The sequence below is a fragment of the Mucor velutinosus genome (assembly GCF_035048745.1).
Source record: "Mucor velutinosus strain NIH1002 chromosome Unknown tig00000041, whole genome shotgun sequence".
NCBI lineage: Eukaryota > Fungi > Mucoromycota > Mucoromycetes > Mucorales > Mucoraceae > Mucor > Mucor velutinosus.
The window spans coordinates 3,109,924-3,126,374 of record NW_027041905.1 but is presented as its reverse complement, the minus strand read 5'-3'; the positions used below and the strand labels follow the sequence as shown (position 1 = coordinate 3,126,374).

Below are 16,451 nucleotides of genomic sequence, written 5' to 3'. Positions count from 1 at the left end.
GGTGATGTTTGGAAGAGAATAGCCTTCTGTTTTGCATCGCCTGATCTCATCAATCCAGCGACATCATCATCTAACACTTCTTATGACAACATTTTATTTATAAAATCTATTTATAAAGCATTGAGCCAAAGCACTTAGCGACTATAAAAGGTCGGCTTCATCACCAACTTGTAAAATGATTGACTCTATCTTCAATGAGAGTAAACAGCAACTTTCTCAGCGCCATCACTGCTTGCCTTGTAGTAGCGCTCGCTCATATACCGTGTCTAGTCACTGCCCGCCATCTTGACGCGATATACCATCCAAAATATATTCATTCTCCTGTCAAATGCCTACAAGGTCGATACCTGATAGAACTAGCAACCAAGACGGATGTAGATAACATGCTGCATTGGATGGCTGGACAGAAGCTCGGTGTCAAAGTACACAAGACATTCAGGCACAAGTTTTTCAGTGGATTGTCGATAGAGATACAGGATCACGACAGCATTGGACCGTTGCTGGATGAAGCTAGCGTTATCTCCATGTCTGCCAACCGAATGATTCAGAGAGCATCACCTATTCCACCTATAACAAGGGCAGAGCCGGACTCAAATTCGATATTTACCCCTGAAACGATTAGATCATTGATGCCTCACAACACATCTCAAGTCCGCAGAGCTCGACAGGAGCTTCATTTGACTGGGCAAGGTGTATTTGTCGGTATTATTGATTCTGGTAACGTATGCTTAGCCATTGAAGCGTGGGATAGACACTAATCTGAAGGGGTAGGCATCGACTATACGCTCAAGGCTTTGGGTGGAGGTTTTGGGCCTGGTTTCAAAGTGATTGCAGGCTATGATTTGGTGGGTGATGAATACAATAGTACAGATTCTTTGTCCATGGTGAAAGCTGATAATGATCCATTGGACAGCTGTGGAAAGAACTCTGCTACTGATGGTACAATACAACTACTGTCAATTGTTCTCGGATTTGTACATTAACATCCTTTATCAACGCATGTCGCTGGAATCATTGCAGGATACGACCCAGAAAACGTAAGCTTTGCCTGAATGCAATGATTGCAGATTATTGACGACAGGTCATATAGAACTTTGAAGGAGTTGCTCCAGGTGCTTCTCTTGGAATGTGGAGAGTATTCAGCTGTGATGGCGAAAGCACCACAGATGACGTTCTTTTGGATGCACTGATTATGGCGTACAAAGCCGGTGTCCATATTATTAGCATGAGCATTGGAAGCACGCTACCATTTTCAGATGATTCTGTACCTTTAGTAAAGGTAGTCAACCGAATTACAGCAGCGGGTGTGAGTGGTGAGAGGTTCGTATCAGTGCTTTGTGTGATATTGTTACTTAACAATGCCTCTACTACAGTTGTTGTGGCGGCAGGAAACGAGGGTAGTAATGGTGTGTACAGTGTATCTGCTCCATCCACTGCACTGTCAGCTCTAGCCGTGGCTTCTGTGGTGAATCAAGTCTACAACCCACCGTACAAACTGAATATGACTGGAATAAACGAACCTATTGGTAGGGTATAGAGCATTGCAACAACATTTTCTGCATTAACACGGTTTGCCAGATGCTTATCCTCCTGGCGATGACACTAAAGCGTTCATCAATGGGTCTTTGGCTATTGCCAACTCAAACAGTACGGCTTTGGCTGAGGATGCTTGTGATAAAAGGCTTGTATCTGCGTCTGTGAAAGGCAAAATTGCACTTGTCAAGCGAGGAACATGTCCATTCTCTACCAAAGTCAAGAATGTTGAATCAGCTGGCGCACTGGGTGTTATTTTTTATAATGATGTTGACCAAGAATTAGACTCGGTCAACGCCGAAGGCTCAATTCCAGTTGTATCTATCTCTTTGCAAAATGGTCTCAAGCTGCTGAATTTGTTCGCTGATATCACAAGAGACATTGAGGTCATTGCTATCAAGATTGATGGCTACATTGCGAATCCCAAGGCCAACACCATTTCATCATTCTCTAGCATTGGACCAACAGCAGAAATGTATTTCAAGCCAAACATTGCTGCTGTTGGCCAAACAGTCTTTTCCACTTTGCCAAAGTATCTTGGAGGGTATGGTATTAGAGATGGCACATCAATGGCATGTCCTTATATTGCTGGCTCACTCGCTCTCTATTTACAGTATCATGGAACAAACCAAACAGATGCAGCCGCAATGCGAACTAAATTCAAAAACTATGCGCTTCCTCTACATGTTGGTAATGCTGCTAGTGATATAATTGAGAATCCCATTCGACAAGGAGCTGGGCTGGTGCAAGGTGAGTATCAAATATCTTTCCCTTATTTTATGTTGACATTGCTTTCTATGTTCCTACAGTATATGATGCTATCATTCAACCAGTGCACATAAGCCCGCCTGAAATAGGCTTTAATGATACAAGCTCGCCTAATTATATCACACACAACTTGACAATCACAAATGGCGCCACATACCCAGTTTCCTATTCAATCAGCAGCAAAATAACCACAGGAATCAAGACCTACAATCAAACAGGTTCAACGTACAACTCTCTCAATCAACCATCTGTTAACCAAGATGCCACATCGGCAATACAGTTCCCAAAAATTGAGATACATCTGAATCCAGGAGAAAGTCAAATAGTAACAGTTACAGTAGCTCCTCCCAGCACTGATCCACAGAATCACATCATGTATGGAGGCTTTATACAGTTCAGTCCCTTGAATAATACCAGCACACTTAGAGCACTTCACGTGCCCTATATAGGCGTTGCAGGTAATCAACGAGACCTTCCTGTCTTTGCAGAGAACATACAATCATACTACAGCAATGAAACAGCCATTATTCAGACGGCAGACCAAGTAACATACAAATTCAACAGCTCCAGAAGCTATTTCAAGACAGATTACTTTGTTCTCGTTAAGTTTGGTTTGATAAACCCAACAAAATTGGTTAAAGCAGAACTCGTGAGGCATCTTGACAAGCATGTGTTAGGCCATGTCATGCTTCCTGCAACAAATGTACCTGCAACTCCAAAAGACAACGACATGTACATTGGATGGAATGGCTATTATTTTAATGATACTGCTGCAAGTTTGGAACCTGATAAAGTAGATGGAAGATATGCTATACCAACCACTAATGGCAACTACTTGATTCAATTGAGTGCACTCAAGTTACTTGGTGATCCACAGAATGAAGCCGACTGGGAGTCATGGAAATCAGGGATTATAAATATAGACAGAATGAATTGATAGGAGTAAAAGAGTATGCATTGCTGGCATTCTTCAAGTGCTTTGCTGTCCAACATACCAAACGCTGGATTCTCAGGCTACATGGCAAATATGCGTACAACTCCAGCCTATCTTTTTGTATGATAACTAAGTATGCCTTTTAAGAAGCACATAAGGCAAATCAGTTGATCAGATGATTTGTAGTGTTTCCACAGAAGAACTATCCGCAAGTAAGAACAATTACTATCCTGCTAAAAGAACAACAGGTGTGCATTGCTTGCAGGAGAGCACATGTACATTGCTGGCACTTTTCAAATTGGGATTTTGTGTATACTCTTTACTAGCTAATCTATCTCGCTATGCTCGATGGCGGCGCCGCCCTACGGATTAGAAGATGCGTAACGCGTAATCGTATCGAGTGCATCATTTTTAGGGAGCTCGATACATCGAAGATATTCTATAAATCGATGTCTTGTGCATAGTCGTCATGAGCAGAACTACAGATCTTCAAGCTACATGGCACATTTGCATACATTGCAGTCTGACTTGCCTTAGGATAGGGTTGCAGATCTCCCTTAAGAGCATATAAGAGTAAGTAATGTGATGCACAGTCGTATCACGCTGAAATTATGCATTATTGTATAATGCATAAATCGTACTCTTTATTTGTTAAACTGAATGCAAGGTTTTCAAGCTACATGATGTATTGGCATACGAATCCAGTCTGTATGTTCGTAACGCAAGTATTCTGTAGGATGCATATCTTTGTCAAAAGTATATAAGGTGCAAACTTTTTCTCTGTCATACCACCACTATAGTATTCAAGCCAAACTTTACATCTGCCTCTTTTTTGTTGCCCTTCTTGGTGGTATTCAAGCTGCTCCTTTTAAAGATAAAGACACGAATTTCCATATCATCGCAAAAGCATACGCTTACATTTACATCAGCTTTATCAAGCACTAGAACGAGAGGACAGAGGTCGAGAGAAGGGGAGTACGGTAGTCAATTTCTAGGACCTGTCTTGGGACCTTTCTCTTCATTAGCTGGTCCTGCCAGTGCGATCAGTAATGGACTTCCAAAAATTCTTAATTCTTCCCTTGGAATATTTAATAGCTTAGTGAATATAAGTTATCATGTTTGATAGGCATCGGAAATCCACTATTCAATTGATAAGAGTATAGTGACCATATCTGTGGAATAAAGTCTGCGTTCTACTGTGTATTATATATGCTTCGAGCTCGTATCCTTATTCTAAACATATTTCACGACATGAAAAAAAAAGGGTTTATTGTTATGAATGGTAGATTATAAATAGTACGGCATGATCAGTGAAATAGTGCTAAATTTTTGGCTAATATCCATCCACCCTTCATCACACGTACCTAGCCAGCGAAAAGTGGACCGACAACGATAGTGCAGCCCACAAGTAGCACCATTGACGTAAGCAGCCCAGTTTATTGCCCATGTAGCCATTAAACACTCTTCAGACAGCATTGACGGCAGACCTGATGACCGAGAGATTGTTTCCTTCCAAAGGTCCAACCCACCGAGTAAGTGTGAGAATAAAGCAAGAAAATAGGTGTAATATAACCAAATGTGACAATCAAACCATGCATAAATTGTCAGCGAGATCAAGCTTGTTTGATGTATTCAAAAGGTTGTCACTACAAGGTCACATAAGTTTTTTTCTTGGACATGTAGACAGTTTCTGTATCCAATTACAGCATATTTCTTTCGACTAGTTTATCTTCAACTCAACATGGTTCAAGTTCAACTAAATAAGCCTGGAGAAGCATCTATCAAGCCAGAGTGCGTATACTTTTACCAAAAAATGAAAGCAGCAAAAACTAACACAATTCACATTTGGATCCATTAAGGTACCGCAAGGACCGTTGGTTTGACGATGATAGAGCAGAGCAAATCGCTGAAGCACCCATCAATGACGATGCTGCTGAAGGTGGACCCTCAGAAAAGCAAAACGGCAAGAAATCCAAGGTAAAAAAAAAAAAAAAAAAAAAAGCAGCTATGTACGCAATGTTCATGCAGAGCTCCTCCTCATGCCATAACATTGTATCTTAGAATGTCCGTGGTGCTAATAAGGGTCAACGAGGAAAGAAGAGAATCGAGGACAGCTTAAAGGTATACAGATGCTTGATTGATCTGAATAAATACCAACTTTTACTAATCAATTGCTGCTTTTTCAGCTCTGCAAAGCTACATCCCGCGGTGAGGAGTGTGTATTTGGCGAAAAGTAGGATTTGACAGCGACTGTAGTTGGAGGAGTGTGTGCTGACCCCGTTGTAGTTGTAGATTCACCCATGATTTGGATGCTTATTTGAAGATCAAAGGGGAAGACCTTGGTGATAGATGTGTCCAGTTTGACCTTTTTGGAAAGTAAGACAAATTCATGCATTTAGCTCTGTAGACATCCATGTTCAACACACGTGAAATAGGTGTTCCTACGGTTATAAATGTCGATTCCTCAAGGCACATGTTGATAAAGACAACAAATTGATCGTTGATGAAGCCAAGGTTGCCGAGAACCCTGTATATACTGTCAATGGTATCAGCAGTGATGTGCAAACCAAGCTTCTCAAAAACAGAGTAAGACATCAACCTCAGGGTCCATTTGCATAACGATATTCAACCAAGTTTTGCTAGTACGAGTTCCCCAGATCAGAAGCGTATCTGTTGCAAGTTCAGAAAGAGATTGAAGAGGAGCAAAGCATGAAGGATTCAAACACTTTAAAGAGAAAACAATTAGATGACCCCGAGCTGCTTGCTGCGCCATCTGATAAGAAATCTAAGCCTGAAGAAAGCGACAGTGAAAATGAGGAATTTTTCGATGCTGCCAATGAGTTTACCAATGTTCAAAAGGAGTCTGCTGCTCCTGCACCTGTCGAAAAGCCAATTGGTCCTATCGACACTGGCTACAAGAAGGTTTGTTTTCAGGCTCGATGAGATAATACTGTATTATGATACTAAAGTGCTTGTTTTAGATTATCGACTTTAGAAACAAGACTTACCTTGCACCATTAACCACTGTTGGTAATCTGCCTTTCCGTAGAGTGTGTAAGGAATTTGGTGTCGATATCACTTGCGGTGAAATGGCATTAGCAGCTAATTTATTGAGAGGTCAACAATCCGAGTGGGCATTGACAAAGCGCCATAAGTCAGAGGATATTTTTGGTATCCAAATCTGTGGTTCTAAAGTGGATCAAGTAACCAAAGCTTGTGAAGTTTTGAACAAGGAGGCTGATGTCGATTTTATTGATTTAAACATGGGCTGTCCCATCGATCTTGTCTTTAAACAGGTGAATAAGCCATTGAGTTGGTGTAGTATGTGAGCTAAACAGTTATTTTCCTGTCGTATTCAGGGCGCTGGTTCAGCTTTGTTGGAAGCGAGAGGCCGTATGTACAAGATCTTGAAGGGTATGAAGACTGTCACCGATATTCCTATCACTGCCAAATACAGAATGGGTATCAAGGACGCCTATCCTGTTGCTGATCGTATTGTGCCTCGTCTCGACGAAATAGGTATTGCATTGAGTACTGTAAGTAGAGTAACATCCGCCTCGTTGAGAAATGCCCTAATATCGATGGCTAGATCCACGGTCGCTCTCGTACTCAAAGATACACTAGAAAAGCAGATTGGGACTATATTGGCAAGATGAAAAACTTGACACATACAATGCCTCTCTACGGTAATGGTGATATTATGAGTTTTGAGGATTACAACCACGATATTCAAGTCAGTGGTGTGGATGGCGTCATGATTGGTAGAGGTGCTTTGATCAAGCCATGGATATTTGATGAGATCAAAAACCAACGCCATTGGGATATCTCTGCTAATGAGCGTCTTGATATGATGAAGCGTTTCTGTGATTATGGTTTAGAACACTGGGGCACAGATAGTCAAGGTTTGAACACAACGAGACGTTTCCTCTGTGAATGGCAATCCTTCCTGTATAGATATATTCCTGTCGGTATTTTGGAGCATCCTCCTCAACATATGAATGAAAGGCCTCCTCCTTATCAAGGTCGTAATGATCTTGAAACGTTGATGGCTAGTCCTCTAGCTTCAGATTGGGTCAAGATTAGTGAACTATTGTTGGGTCCTGCTCCTGACGATTTCGTCTTTTTGCCAAAACACAAGGCCAATTCTTTCGAGAAGATCGAGGTAGAGTAGCATTTTTTTTTACATTTTCTATTATTGCTATTTATTAATTCATATATAGGGTTGAAAAAGGGCGGATTAGTCAAAGAATATGTTACTGTATATTTCAAGATATACATTTCTAGTGCTACAAATACAATTTATACATATTTTCAATAAAAAAAGAGGGTTCGAGTAATTAATGATTTTTACAGCAAAATTCTATATCTACAATTTCTTTAGGTGAAGTGGCAGTGAGAACATACGGTTCGTCTTTTCCAACGACAACATTGTCTTCAATACGGATACCAATGCCTTGGTATTTACTAGGAAATTTATCATCAAATGGCACATAGATTCCGGGCTCGATTGTAACCACCATGTTCTTTTTCAATTTGCGAGATCTATCTAAATCGTGCAAGTCGTGAACATCCAGACCCAAGTAGTGGCCCACATGGTGAGGGTAAAGAATGCGCTCGAGATCCCACGTATTGACATTGAATCCAATGTTCTGCAATTCCTGCTTCATCAGCTTGACTGAATGTGAGTGAATGCCGTGCAATGAGATGCTGTTTGATTCTGTGCACATTTTGATACACGCCTTATTGACATTTAAGACTGCCTGGTATAACTCCTTTTGGGCATCGCTGAATTTGCCATTGACAGGCCATGTACGGGTAATATCACTAGCATATCCATTGTACTCTCCTCCACAATCTACTAGAACCAAATCTCCGTTCCTGTGTAGCGCAGATCCATCAATACTTGGCCCGACATAAACCAACCAAACCACTTACTTTAACTCCATATCATTGCGAACATAGTGCATAGAGAGTGCATTGGGTCCACCAGCAATTACAGGTACATACGCTAGAATAGTAGATCCTCGCACTCTTGTCTCAAAGTCAAACTTGGCCCACAATTGCCCCTCTGTAGTGCCTGGCTCTGTCCACTTCATTGCCTCGATGAATGCCTTGGAGCTAATCATGCCTGACTTCTTCATAATCTCAATTTCACTTGGACTCTTGATCATGCGAAGCTCTTGAATAATCTTACTCAGCGGCAAGATGGTTTGTAATTTCAAGCCTAGTAGGACACAAAATGTCAGTTATTTCCCACATTCTCATTTCAAATTCCAAGACGCTAGTGAATAATCCCGAACAACACACACACCCTTTGAAGACATAATCAAACGTCTGTTATCCCAAGAAGCCGGTTTAAAAAAAGAACTCAACGTACCAGTTTCAATCAGCTTCTTGGTGCTATCCGCTGTGATGAGAGAAGGCATTGTACCAGGGCTGTCCATGAAAATGTGCTTGGATGAGCTTAAAACCTTCTTGAAATAGGATGAAAATTTAGCATTGTCATAAGCTTCGTCTGCTCCGAATAGTTCCTTGACTCCTTCAACACCCGTTCGAGGTCCATCCCATAATTCCGCACTGGCACTCTTTGGCAGAACAAACATGGTTTGCTTGTATCCGCGCTCTGAGTCGTCCTTTTCTACACTTTGGAATCAGTATGAGGTGTCGAGTCTGTGGCATGACGATCAAGAATACCTAGAATCATGGCGGCATCAGGCTCATTGAATCCACACAAATACCAAAAGTCAGTGTTTTGATGAAATGGGTAAAAGATGTTGTTGGTCATATATCGAGTGCTGTATCCCACGCTGACAACTGTACTTCCTTCAGGCAACGACTTGATGAGATTGGAGCGTCTGGTTTCAAATTCGCTAGCAGATAAGCCAGGTGTCACTGTAGCCATGTTCTTTTGTCAGTGAACTTTCCCTTTGCTACCCCCCAAGCTCCATCTTACCTTCGCCCTTCTTCATAATGTTGGGGTGGGTTGTTGGTGTAGGCTGGCCAAAGGATCTAACATGTGTCTCAGGCACACGATCAGAAGTAGTAAAAAACCTTTGACAAGCAGGCAATGAGGAAATAGCGAGTCGATTTTTATAAACTAGACGATTGGTTTGAAGAGCAGCTCTTTGCGCAACTAGATTCATGCATGTTGAGCCATTGACATGGTATATTGATTTCTAGAAGAAACAAACCTGCAATTGTGGAGAGCCTGAGTAAACGAGAGTGTAACATTTTGCTTGAAAAAGAGACAAGAAAAAATGAAGGTTGGAAAAATGCGGGGCAGAAAGGGACTTGCTGACACCTTTTATATTGGACTTCAAATGGCCATCACGTGAAGTCAAGCATTTCGCATCTTGGACTCTTGTTGTCATTACTTGCATTTCATGCTGTAGTCCTAAAGGCATATGCATGAGAAAATATAACTGATACAAAAACCAATTGACATGGCTTTTTGCTTTTTGAGAAGTGGGGAGCAGATGACACGAAAAAGATACACACGCACAAGAAAAACGACTGTTATCTTATCACACATTTGGCTCAAATGAATCAAAAGGCAAATCAGTTTGCGTTACACAGGAGCATCACAATCCAGATTTCACATAATGCAAATGCTCCAACGTAATGGTGTTTGTTACTTTATCGGATGGATGGCTACAAATGACGCAGTGTTAAATGATAGAATAGGCCTAATAAATGCAATGGAAAGGCTTCCATGAGAAGCTCATCACAGATTGTACAACTATTCCAGCTGGATAAACCTGGGAAGCCAATATACCATCGGCGACTTCTGGCACCGATCGCTTTGGTAAGGACAAGGGCTTTAGCCAACAGGGTAACAGTGTTCTTGAAAAATGTGATTCAGGCACAGCATAAATCATCATTGGCATGGCAGCAATTTTGTTATGGATCTCGTAAGCGGCCATGTACATGTACGAGACAGGGCTCATTGCTACATCGTTCGCGACGGCTTACAGAATAATAAAACTGTCAGCTTTATGTAGTAATTTAGAGATCAAATTTGAGGCTGCATCTTGAGCACAAAATCCCTGCTACAATTCAATGACTATCAACAACAAATGCTCGCCTACAAGCAATGCATACATGCTTTTATACCAATAGGATGATAAAACGGCTTTTTTATAGTGTGCTTCCTGGTAAATTAGTGTAAACTTCTTCGCCAGCTGGGGATTGAGAAGAACAGCTTTGCTACTCGAAGTCAGTCTCGCACAATTTTACTTTAGCCTTCTATTGCTACGTGAGAAGCCTCCATAAACAACCAGAAGCTATGCAATTGCCTTTTCAACGATGCTGAATATTTTTATCAATGTAAACAATTCATATATAGGCCAACAGCGCACTTGGGTTATCCTTTATTACTCAAAAGTAGGCAAAACACAGCCAAACTTAGATAGATTCAGGCCGTGTTTTCTCGTGTTAAAAGCCGTTTTAGGACGCCGGAATAGCACCAAACAGTTTCTCTGATCTAGCACTTACTTACTGATACTTTTATTCAACTTTTTCAGGATCATCGAAAATTGGTCAAAATCCATAAGTCACCACTCATGATTTCCATCGAAAATTAAACGATCGCGTTTTTGACCCCAAAAATGAAAGTGTTTACTCTGCCACATATTAAGTCAAAATGTTCCTTTCGATCCAGCGCATCCCCAGAAAACACTTTTGCGAGACTTTGATACGCAAAATCTCTACATTTTCGCCAAAAACCTCAAATCATATTTTTAAAATTTGCTCATTAAGCTTGTTTAAAACACCTTTTATAGCATCATCAGATGCGCGTTAAAAAGTACGTTACAAATGGATTAGTACGTATGGGATGATCATGACAGTTTATATAGTCGAATTTCGCAAAATAGATTGATCAAGTCGCAACTTGATCCAAAAATGTACAATTCAGGCGAAAATTTTTTTTGTCGGACCTTAAACCGATTTTGGCTGGCAACAACAATGCCAATGTCATCCTGAGCGTACTCCATGCTTTTGGAAGCTATTAAGAAGGGGATTGTGGGATGAAACGTGCTATAGTTTCTGCTGATTGCCTCAGAGTTTAATATATCCACTGCCTGAAAAAGGAAAATGTATGCAAAGTAAGGTATAGGGCAGACAATGTTATGAAATAGACGCTTATGCACCTAAATGTCACCATATTGTTTGTGGATTGTAGGTTTGGGGTGGTGCTCTAAACTTTGAGTTGATAAGGTCCAGTCGCAAACTATTTGTATAGCGAAGCTTATCATGCAATACTAACCTGTTCGTCAGACATTGTCTCTACGATCTGCGCTGTAAATTATCTCAATGACAACTGAATATGCTATATATTATTGACATTTGGAGCATCAATCGCGTTTAACTCTGGTCTGTGCGTTGCTTGGTGAGCCAAATACTGTGCAGTTCATAAGAAGATGCTTCGTGGAAGAAATGGCACGTATACTAATATGGTGCTTGAGAAGGAACTAGGCCGAGCATTTGACATATGAAAATTTGTCATGCTATTCTTTGATACAACAGGTTTAATTGCAAACTCCAGTCTACTAAATTTTGTAATAATATTTGCCTGACTAGTAAAAGATAAGATCAAGATGGCAGCAAGCTCGCTTTATTTCCCTTCCCCAACTGTTGGATCCAAACAATTCATGCCACTTGAGTTGATTGACACATGACCAGGGGGGGGGGGAGACCCAACGGCTACATCATTCACTCAGCTTTTATTACACTGTATCACACAGGGCGAAATTATTTGCTTTAAAAAGCAGCAAAGTTTTGAGCAACGTACTCCTTTTCTTCTTTACCTTGTATCAAGTAAAGTTATAAAAATGCCTTCTGCCGTAAGTACCATTTCTGGAGAGGATTGTCTGTAAGTGCGCATGAAAATTGACATGCTTTACCCAGGAATTCAACACTGCTGCTGAGGAAGTCAAGAACCTCTCCAACAAGCCTTCTGATAGCCAACTTTTGGAACTCTATGGTCTCTTTAAGCAAGCTACTGTTGGTGATAACAACACCTGTAAGTACAAACAGAATCTATTGAGTAGCACACGTATATTGATACAAAATACCAAACAATAGCCAAGCCTACTTTTGATATCAGAGGTCGCTACAAATGGGATGCTTGGACCAAGCTCAAGGGTAAGTTACTATCATCGAGATTTCGTTCATGTAGAGGGTGGGAAATATTTACGTGTCTTTTACTTCAGGTACTTCTCAAGAAGATGCTGAGAAGCAATACATTGCTCTCGTTGAGTCCCTCAAGGCTGCCCAATAAGTGCACTGACATCTATCCCATTTAACTGACTATTATACCGAAATTTTACAACGATTTATATCTTGATTTGATTGCAAATAAAGAGTATAACCATACGAGCTGAATTTTCATGTGTTTGTGATTGCTAAGGTTACCAGAGGGTGGATTTTAAAATATTAGGCCTGTCCAGGCGGTGGTTTCTTACTAAACCATGAGTAGAATCATTTGTTAAGGGCACGTTTCTGCCTGAATATCTACAAGTTTCTATCAGAGATTCATCAAACAAATCCTCCATGTTGTTATCTCGTAATATATAAAGACATTTGTGTTTGCATGTTATACTTGCTCATGTATTTGCACGTTGTGAAATTGCTTTTTGAGAATAAGAATGGTGGTGGTCTTGCGAATCAAGCTTGACAAAGGCCTTTAGATGTGATCACACCAAGCACTACAGTAAACCAATTGAAATGGCTTGATCGGCAGCCAAAGGGTCCACATCATCGTTCATTCTGCTGAAAGGTATATCCCTGCGTGATTACGCATCCTTTCTACTAATTTGCTTGCCATTGTCATGAAATATAAGAGATATAAGCTTATAAGCGATATATTGCGGCGAGTACATCTGCAGTGATGCCTCTGTAGATCTTTGCTGCTCCTGGGTATGATGTAGATAGATCCCATATATCCGCTACATGATCAGCGTCATATCAGCATTTCAGTAATATAATGTTACAAGTAGTTCATTCCATCAAAAGGATGAGTAGGGTAAATAGCAGCCACTACTGCTAAATGCCAAATCACACGTCTACATTGGCATTCATCAAGTTGGATTAGGCTCCCAAACTTGGCAAGTAATATCCACATCAGCAAACGGACACAGCTTGTTGCGGAGCATGGATGTTTGCACGAGACCAAAACGCTGTTATGGCTCTCTTGGCTCTGATCACAATGAAGATCCATCTGGGCATCATGCCTAGACAGCTCCTTTTGAATAATATAGCACCAAGTTGCACATTTGGATCCCTCATTTTATACGTCATTTAGAGAATGATTACTTGTGACTATACAAAAGTCTATGGAATATGATGCTATTCTTGTGTTCTCCTACTTGAATACTCTCTTCTGTTTCTCTTTCCCTTTTTTTTTCGTTACTTGGCCCCCCTCTCCTTTTTCTTCTTATATATCCACACCCAACATACACCTGAAATGAAACAAACATCAGAGACAAAAGAAGACGCAGGAGTCGATGATTTGCTAGAGGAATTTGATGAAAAGGCAAAAATATCGTCCCAAATGGAAGACGAAGATGAGGACAGACTTGTGGAAGACAAGGACGACGATGAAAGCAAAGAGAAAGAGTAGGAGACATCCCCACCTATTTATGTAAGCTTTTATTCACCGTTTTCATGTGTAACAACAGTGATTTCAAAGACAAAATTCCTGAGGTCTCCACGCCCATTCACCACACGGAAGAGATGGATCATATATTCAACCAATTTAATGGTAAGTACACAGAGACTGAAGAGCATCGTGGTATGCATAGCATTCATGCGCGGTTTTTTTTTTAATCCAGACAAAACACCCACCGCGCCCACATCCAACACAACAACAACCGACGTGAGACGTCCCTCACTGAACTCGAGCGAAATGCAGATCGTACCTGATACCCCTCCTCAACAAGAGATACCCTTTGACTTTAACCGATTTTTGGAGCAGATGAGAAGTCGAAACGCAAAGCCTATTACTCGCTATTTTAAGAGGTAGGCCTGCATCCCTACTTGTATTAACACATGTTTGACTCAACTACTACGGAGACATCAGTTTTTTGCAGGCATTTGATCGCAGACCATGGACAGTGAATGAGCAAATCAAAATTATCCAAGACTTTCTTGATGTAAGTGCGCACATTTGATCTTGGCTGAAAGTTATGTTGACGGCAAATCAGTTTATCTTTGTGAAAATGAGAGAATGCGATGTGTGGAGAGACATGTCTGAGCAAGAGTTTGGAAATGCAAAGGAAGGAATGGAGAAGTTGGTCATGAATCGATTATACCATGTGTGAGTACATGCTACTTTTGCTCGATCTTGTGGCACAACAACTAACAGCAACCTACACAACAGAACATTCTGCCCAACGACAATGGACGACAAGGAGAGAGACGAGATATTGCACCAGAAGATCAGCATCTTTCGATGGATCCGCGAAAAGCACTTGGATATACCAGAAACTGAGCATAACGAATCGTTTTTATCGTTTGCCGAATCAGGTACTTTTTTACACTATTTAATGAAATGTTGTGCGACATTAACCCGTTTTGCTAGAAATACTGAAGATTAATAACTACAAAGCACCAAGAGATAAGCTCATTTGTATTTTAAATTGCTGTAAAGTGATCTTTGGTATGTATTTATCCGACAAGGCCGTGGGCCGTGCTCTCATTGAATTCAATCTAGGTTTAATCAAGCATGTGGAGGGGGATGCAGGTGCAGATAAATTCTTGCCAATCTTGATCTACGTCGTCATTAGAGCGAATCCACCGAAATTGGTCTCGAATGTTCAGTACGTGGCAGTGAAACGGAGACAGTTTGCCGAATATTAATGGGATCTACCTAGATACATTTATCGTTTTAGAAATCCAGAGCAATTGCAAGCGGAAGCAGGATATTACCTGACCAACTTGGTATGTGTATCATTCAGGACACCCATTCGAGCCCCAAACTAACCACCAGCAAAAGATGGGCGCCATTTCTTTTATTGAAACCATGGAGGCAAAATCATTGTCGATCACTAAGGAGGATTTCGACAGTAATATTGAACGCACAATGACCGAGTTGCAGCACGAGCGTCCTTCTGTCGCATTGGATAGACAGCAGATCAGCTATGAGAATGCCTTGCATCCATCACGCTCATCATCCGCACGATCTCAAGCACAGCCACTATTAGATCCCGCAAAAGCAGCTGCCTTGTTGGAGAGAGGAAGTCAATTTGCACAAAAAACCATGCAAAAACCAATCAGTTTTGTGGGCAAGATATTTCAGGGATTGAGTGACACCTCTGCAACAAGTAGTAGAACTGTAAGTCCAGATGAAGAAGAACGGTATCATCAGCAACAGCAGCAGTTTTATCAGCAGCAGCAATACTACTACCAACAACAACAGCAGCAGCAGCAACAACAACAACAACAACAACAACTGACAGACCAACAGCAACAGCCTCCTTTACCTCCTAGACCGCATCCGGATCAGATAGTGATGCAACAAAGACAGCAGTTTGACGCACACTTGGAGACACTAAAGAGCATGTTCCCCAATGTGGACAGCAGTGTATGTTATCTCATTTTGCATGCCAATGGAGGGGATTTGTCTAAATCCATTGACCAGTAAGTTTTTTTTTTTTTTTTTTTTTTTTTTTTTTTTTTTTTTTTTTAGTTGTTGTGTGATGTTGACATACTAATGAATGGCTGTAGTTTACTAGACATTTCTGGGGACGACCAGGGCAGCAATGCAATAACAAATGACACACCCTACACAGCTCAGAGTACACCCGCAGACACTTTTGCTAATATCCAACCCACACCAACTGGCGTGCCATCCAACGATACACATTAAAGCTATAACATCAATGCCATTCCATATATTTATTCACCTTCGCCTTTTTCATAAACTATACGGCTGATAATGCACGTATCATTCAAAATATATGCCCCCTTCTCATTCGAGAACACACCCAAGCAATGTGAAGATGTCCTGTGATGCAAACGACAAAAAGTCGGATCCTAATCGCATCTTCATGAACATCTTTAAAGAAACTTCTAGTGTTGTACAGAGGCAGCAGCGCTATCAGGGCATTACGCCATCATTTGTATCAGTGCAGCTGTTGAGCACCATACGAAGCTCTGGGTATTATTACGATACGCCTATGCATGTAATGTGTCCTCTATAGTTTTGACTGATTGT

General features: G+C 41.0%; 5 protein-coding genes across 5 annotated transcripts; 4 read left to right on the top strand and 1 right to left on the bottom strand.

The window, feature by feature from the left end:
• Positions 1 to 194: 194 nt before the first annotated feature.
• ATC70_001220 (uncharacterized protein) lies at positions 195 to 3,238 on the top strand (the record flags this gene model as incomplete). The annotated part of the gene is made up of 7 exons (XM_064820618.1): positions 195 to 717; positions 772 to 939; positions 1,021 to 1,037; positions 1,091 to 1,313; positions 1,374 to 1,526; positions 1,579 to 2,283; positions 2,343 to 3,238. 7 exons carry the CDS (start codon positions 195 to 197, stop codon positions 3,236 to 3,238), a joined length of 2,685 nt encoding a protein of 894 aa, XP_064684538.1.
• A 1,738-nt stretch (positions 3,239 to 4,976) lies between these two features.
• ATC70_001219 (uncharacterized protein) lies at positions 4,977 to 7,406 on the top strand (the record flags this gene model as incomplete). The annotated part of the gene is made up of 10 exons (XM_064820617.1): positions 4,977 to 5,026; positions 5,095 to 5,212; positions 5,297 to 5,356; positions 5,422 to 5,468; positions 5,528 to 5,611; positions 5,671 to 5,821; positions 5,879 to 6,157; positions 6,217 to 6,531; positions 6,595 to 6,771; positions 6,825 to 7,406. The coding sequence occupies 10 exons, from the start codon at positions 4,977 to 4,979 to the stop codon at positions 7,404 to 7,406; spliced, it is 1,863 nt and encodes a 620-aa protein (XP_064684537.1).
• Positions 7,407 to 7,572: 166 nt separating this feature from the next.
• On the bottom strand, positions 7,573 to 9,466 carry ATC70_001218 (uncharacterized protein; the record flags this gene model as incomplete). Its single annotated transcript, XM_064820616.1, has 6 exons — positions 7,573 to 8,113; positions 8,171 to 8,459; positions 8,613 to 8,873; positions 8,930 to 9,127; positions 9,189 to 9,368; positions 9,427 to 9,466. 6 exons carry the CDS (start codon positions 9,464 to 9,466, stop codon positions 7,573 to 7,575), a joined length of 1,509 nt encoding a protein of 502 aa, XP_064684536.1.
• A 2,600-nt stretch (positions 9,467 to 12,066) lies between these two features.
• Positions 12,067 to 12,515, top strand: ATC70_001217 (uncharacterized protein; the record flags this gene model as incomplete). Its single annotated transcript, XM_064820615.1, has 4 exons — positions 12,067 to 12,078; positions 12,143 to 12,257; positions 12,320 to 12,379; positions 12,448 to 12,515. The coding sequence occupies 4 exons, from the start codon at positions 12,067 to 12,069 to the stop codon at positions 12,513 to 12,515; spliced, it is 255 nt and encodes an 84-aa protein (XP_064684535.1).
• A 1,185-nt stretch (positions 12,516 to 13,700) lies between these two features.
• Positions 13,701 to 16,103, top strand: ATC70_001216 (uncharacterized protein; the record flags this gene model as incomplete). Its single annotated transcript, XM_064820614.1, has 10 exons — positions 13,701 to 13,852; positions 13,915 to 13,997; positions 14,068 to 14,254; positions 14,316 to 14,388; positions 14,440 to 14,552; positions 14,616 to 14,761; positions 14,817 to 15,054; positions 15,109 to 15,175; positions 15,231 to 15,874; positions 15,962 to 16,103. 10 exons carry the CDS (start codon positions 13,701 to 13,703, stop codon positions 16,101 to 16,103), a joined length of 1,845 nt encoding a protein of 614 aa, XP_064684534.1.
• Positions 16,104 to 16,451: the final 348 nt, after the last annotated feature.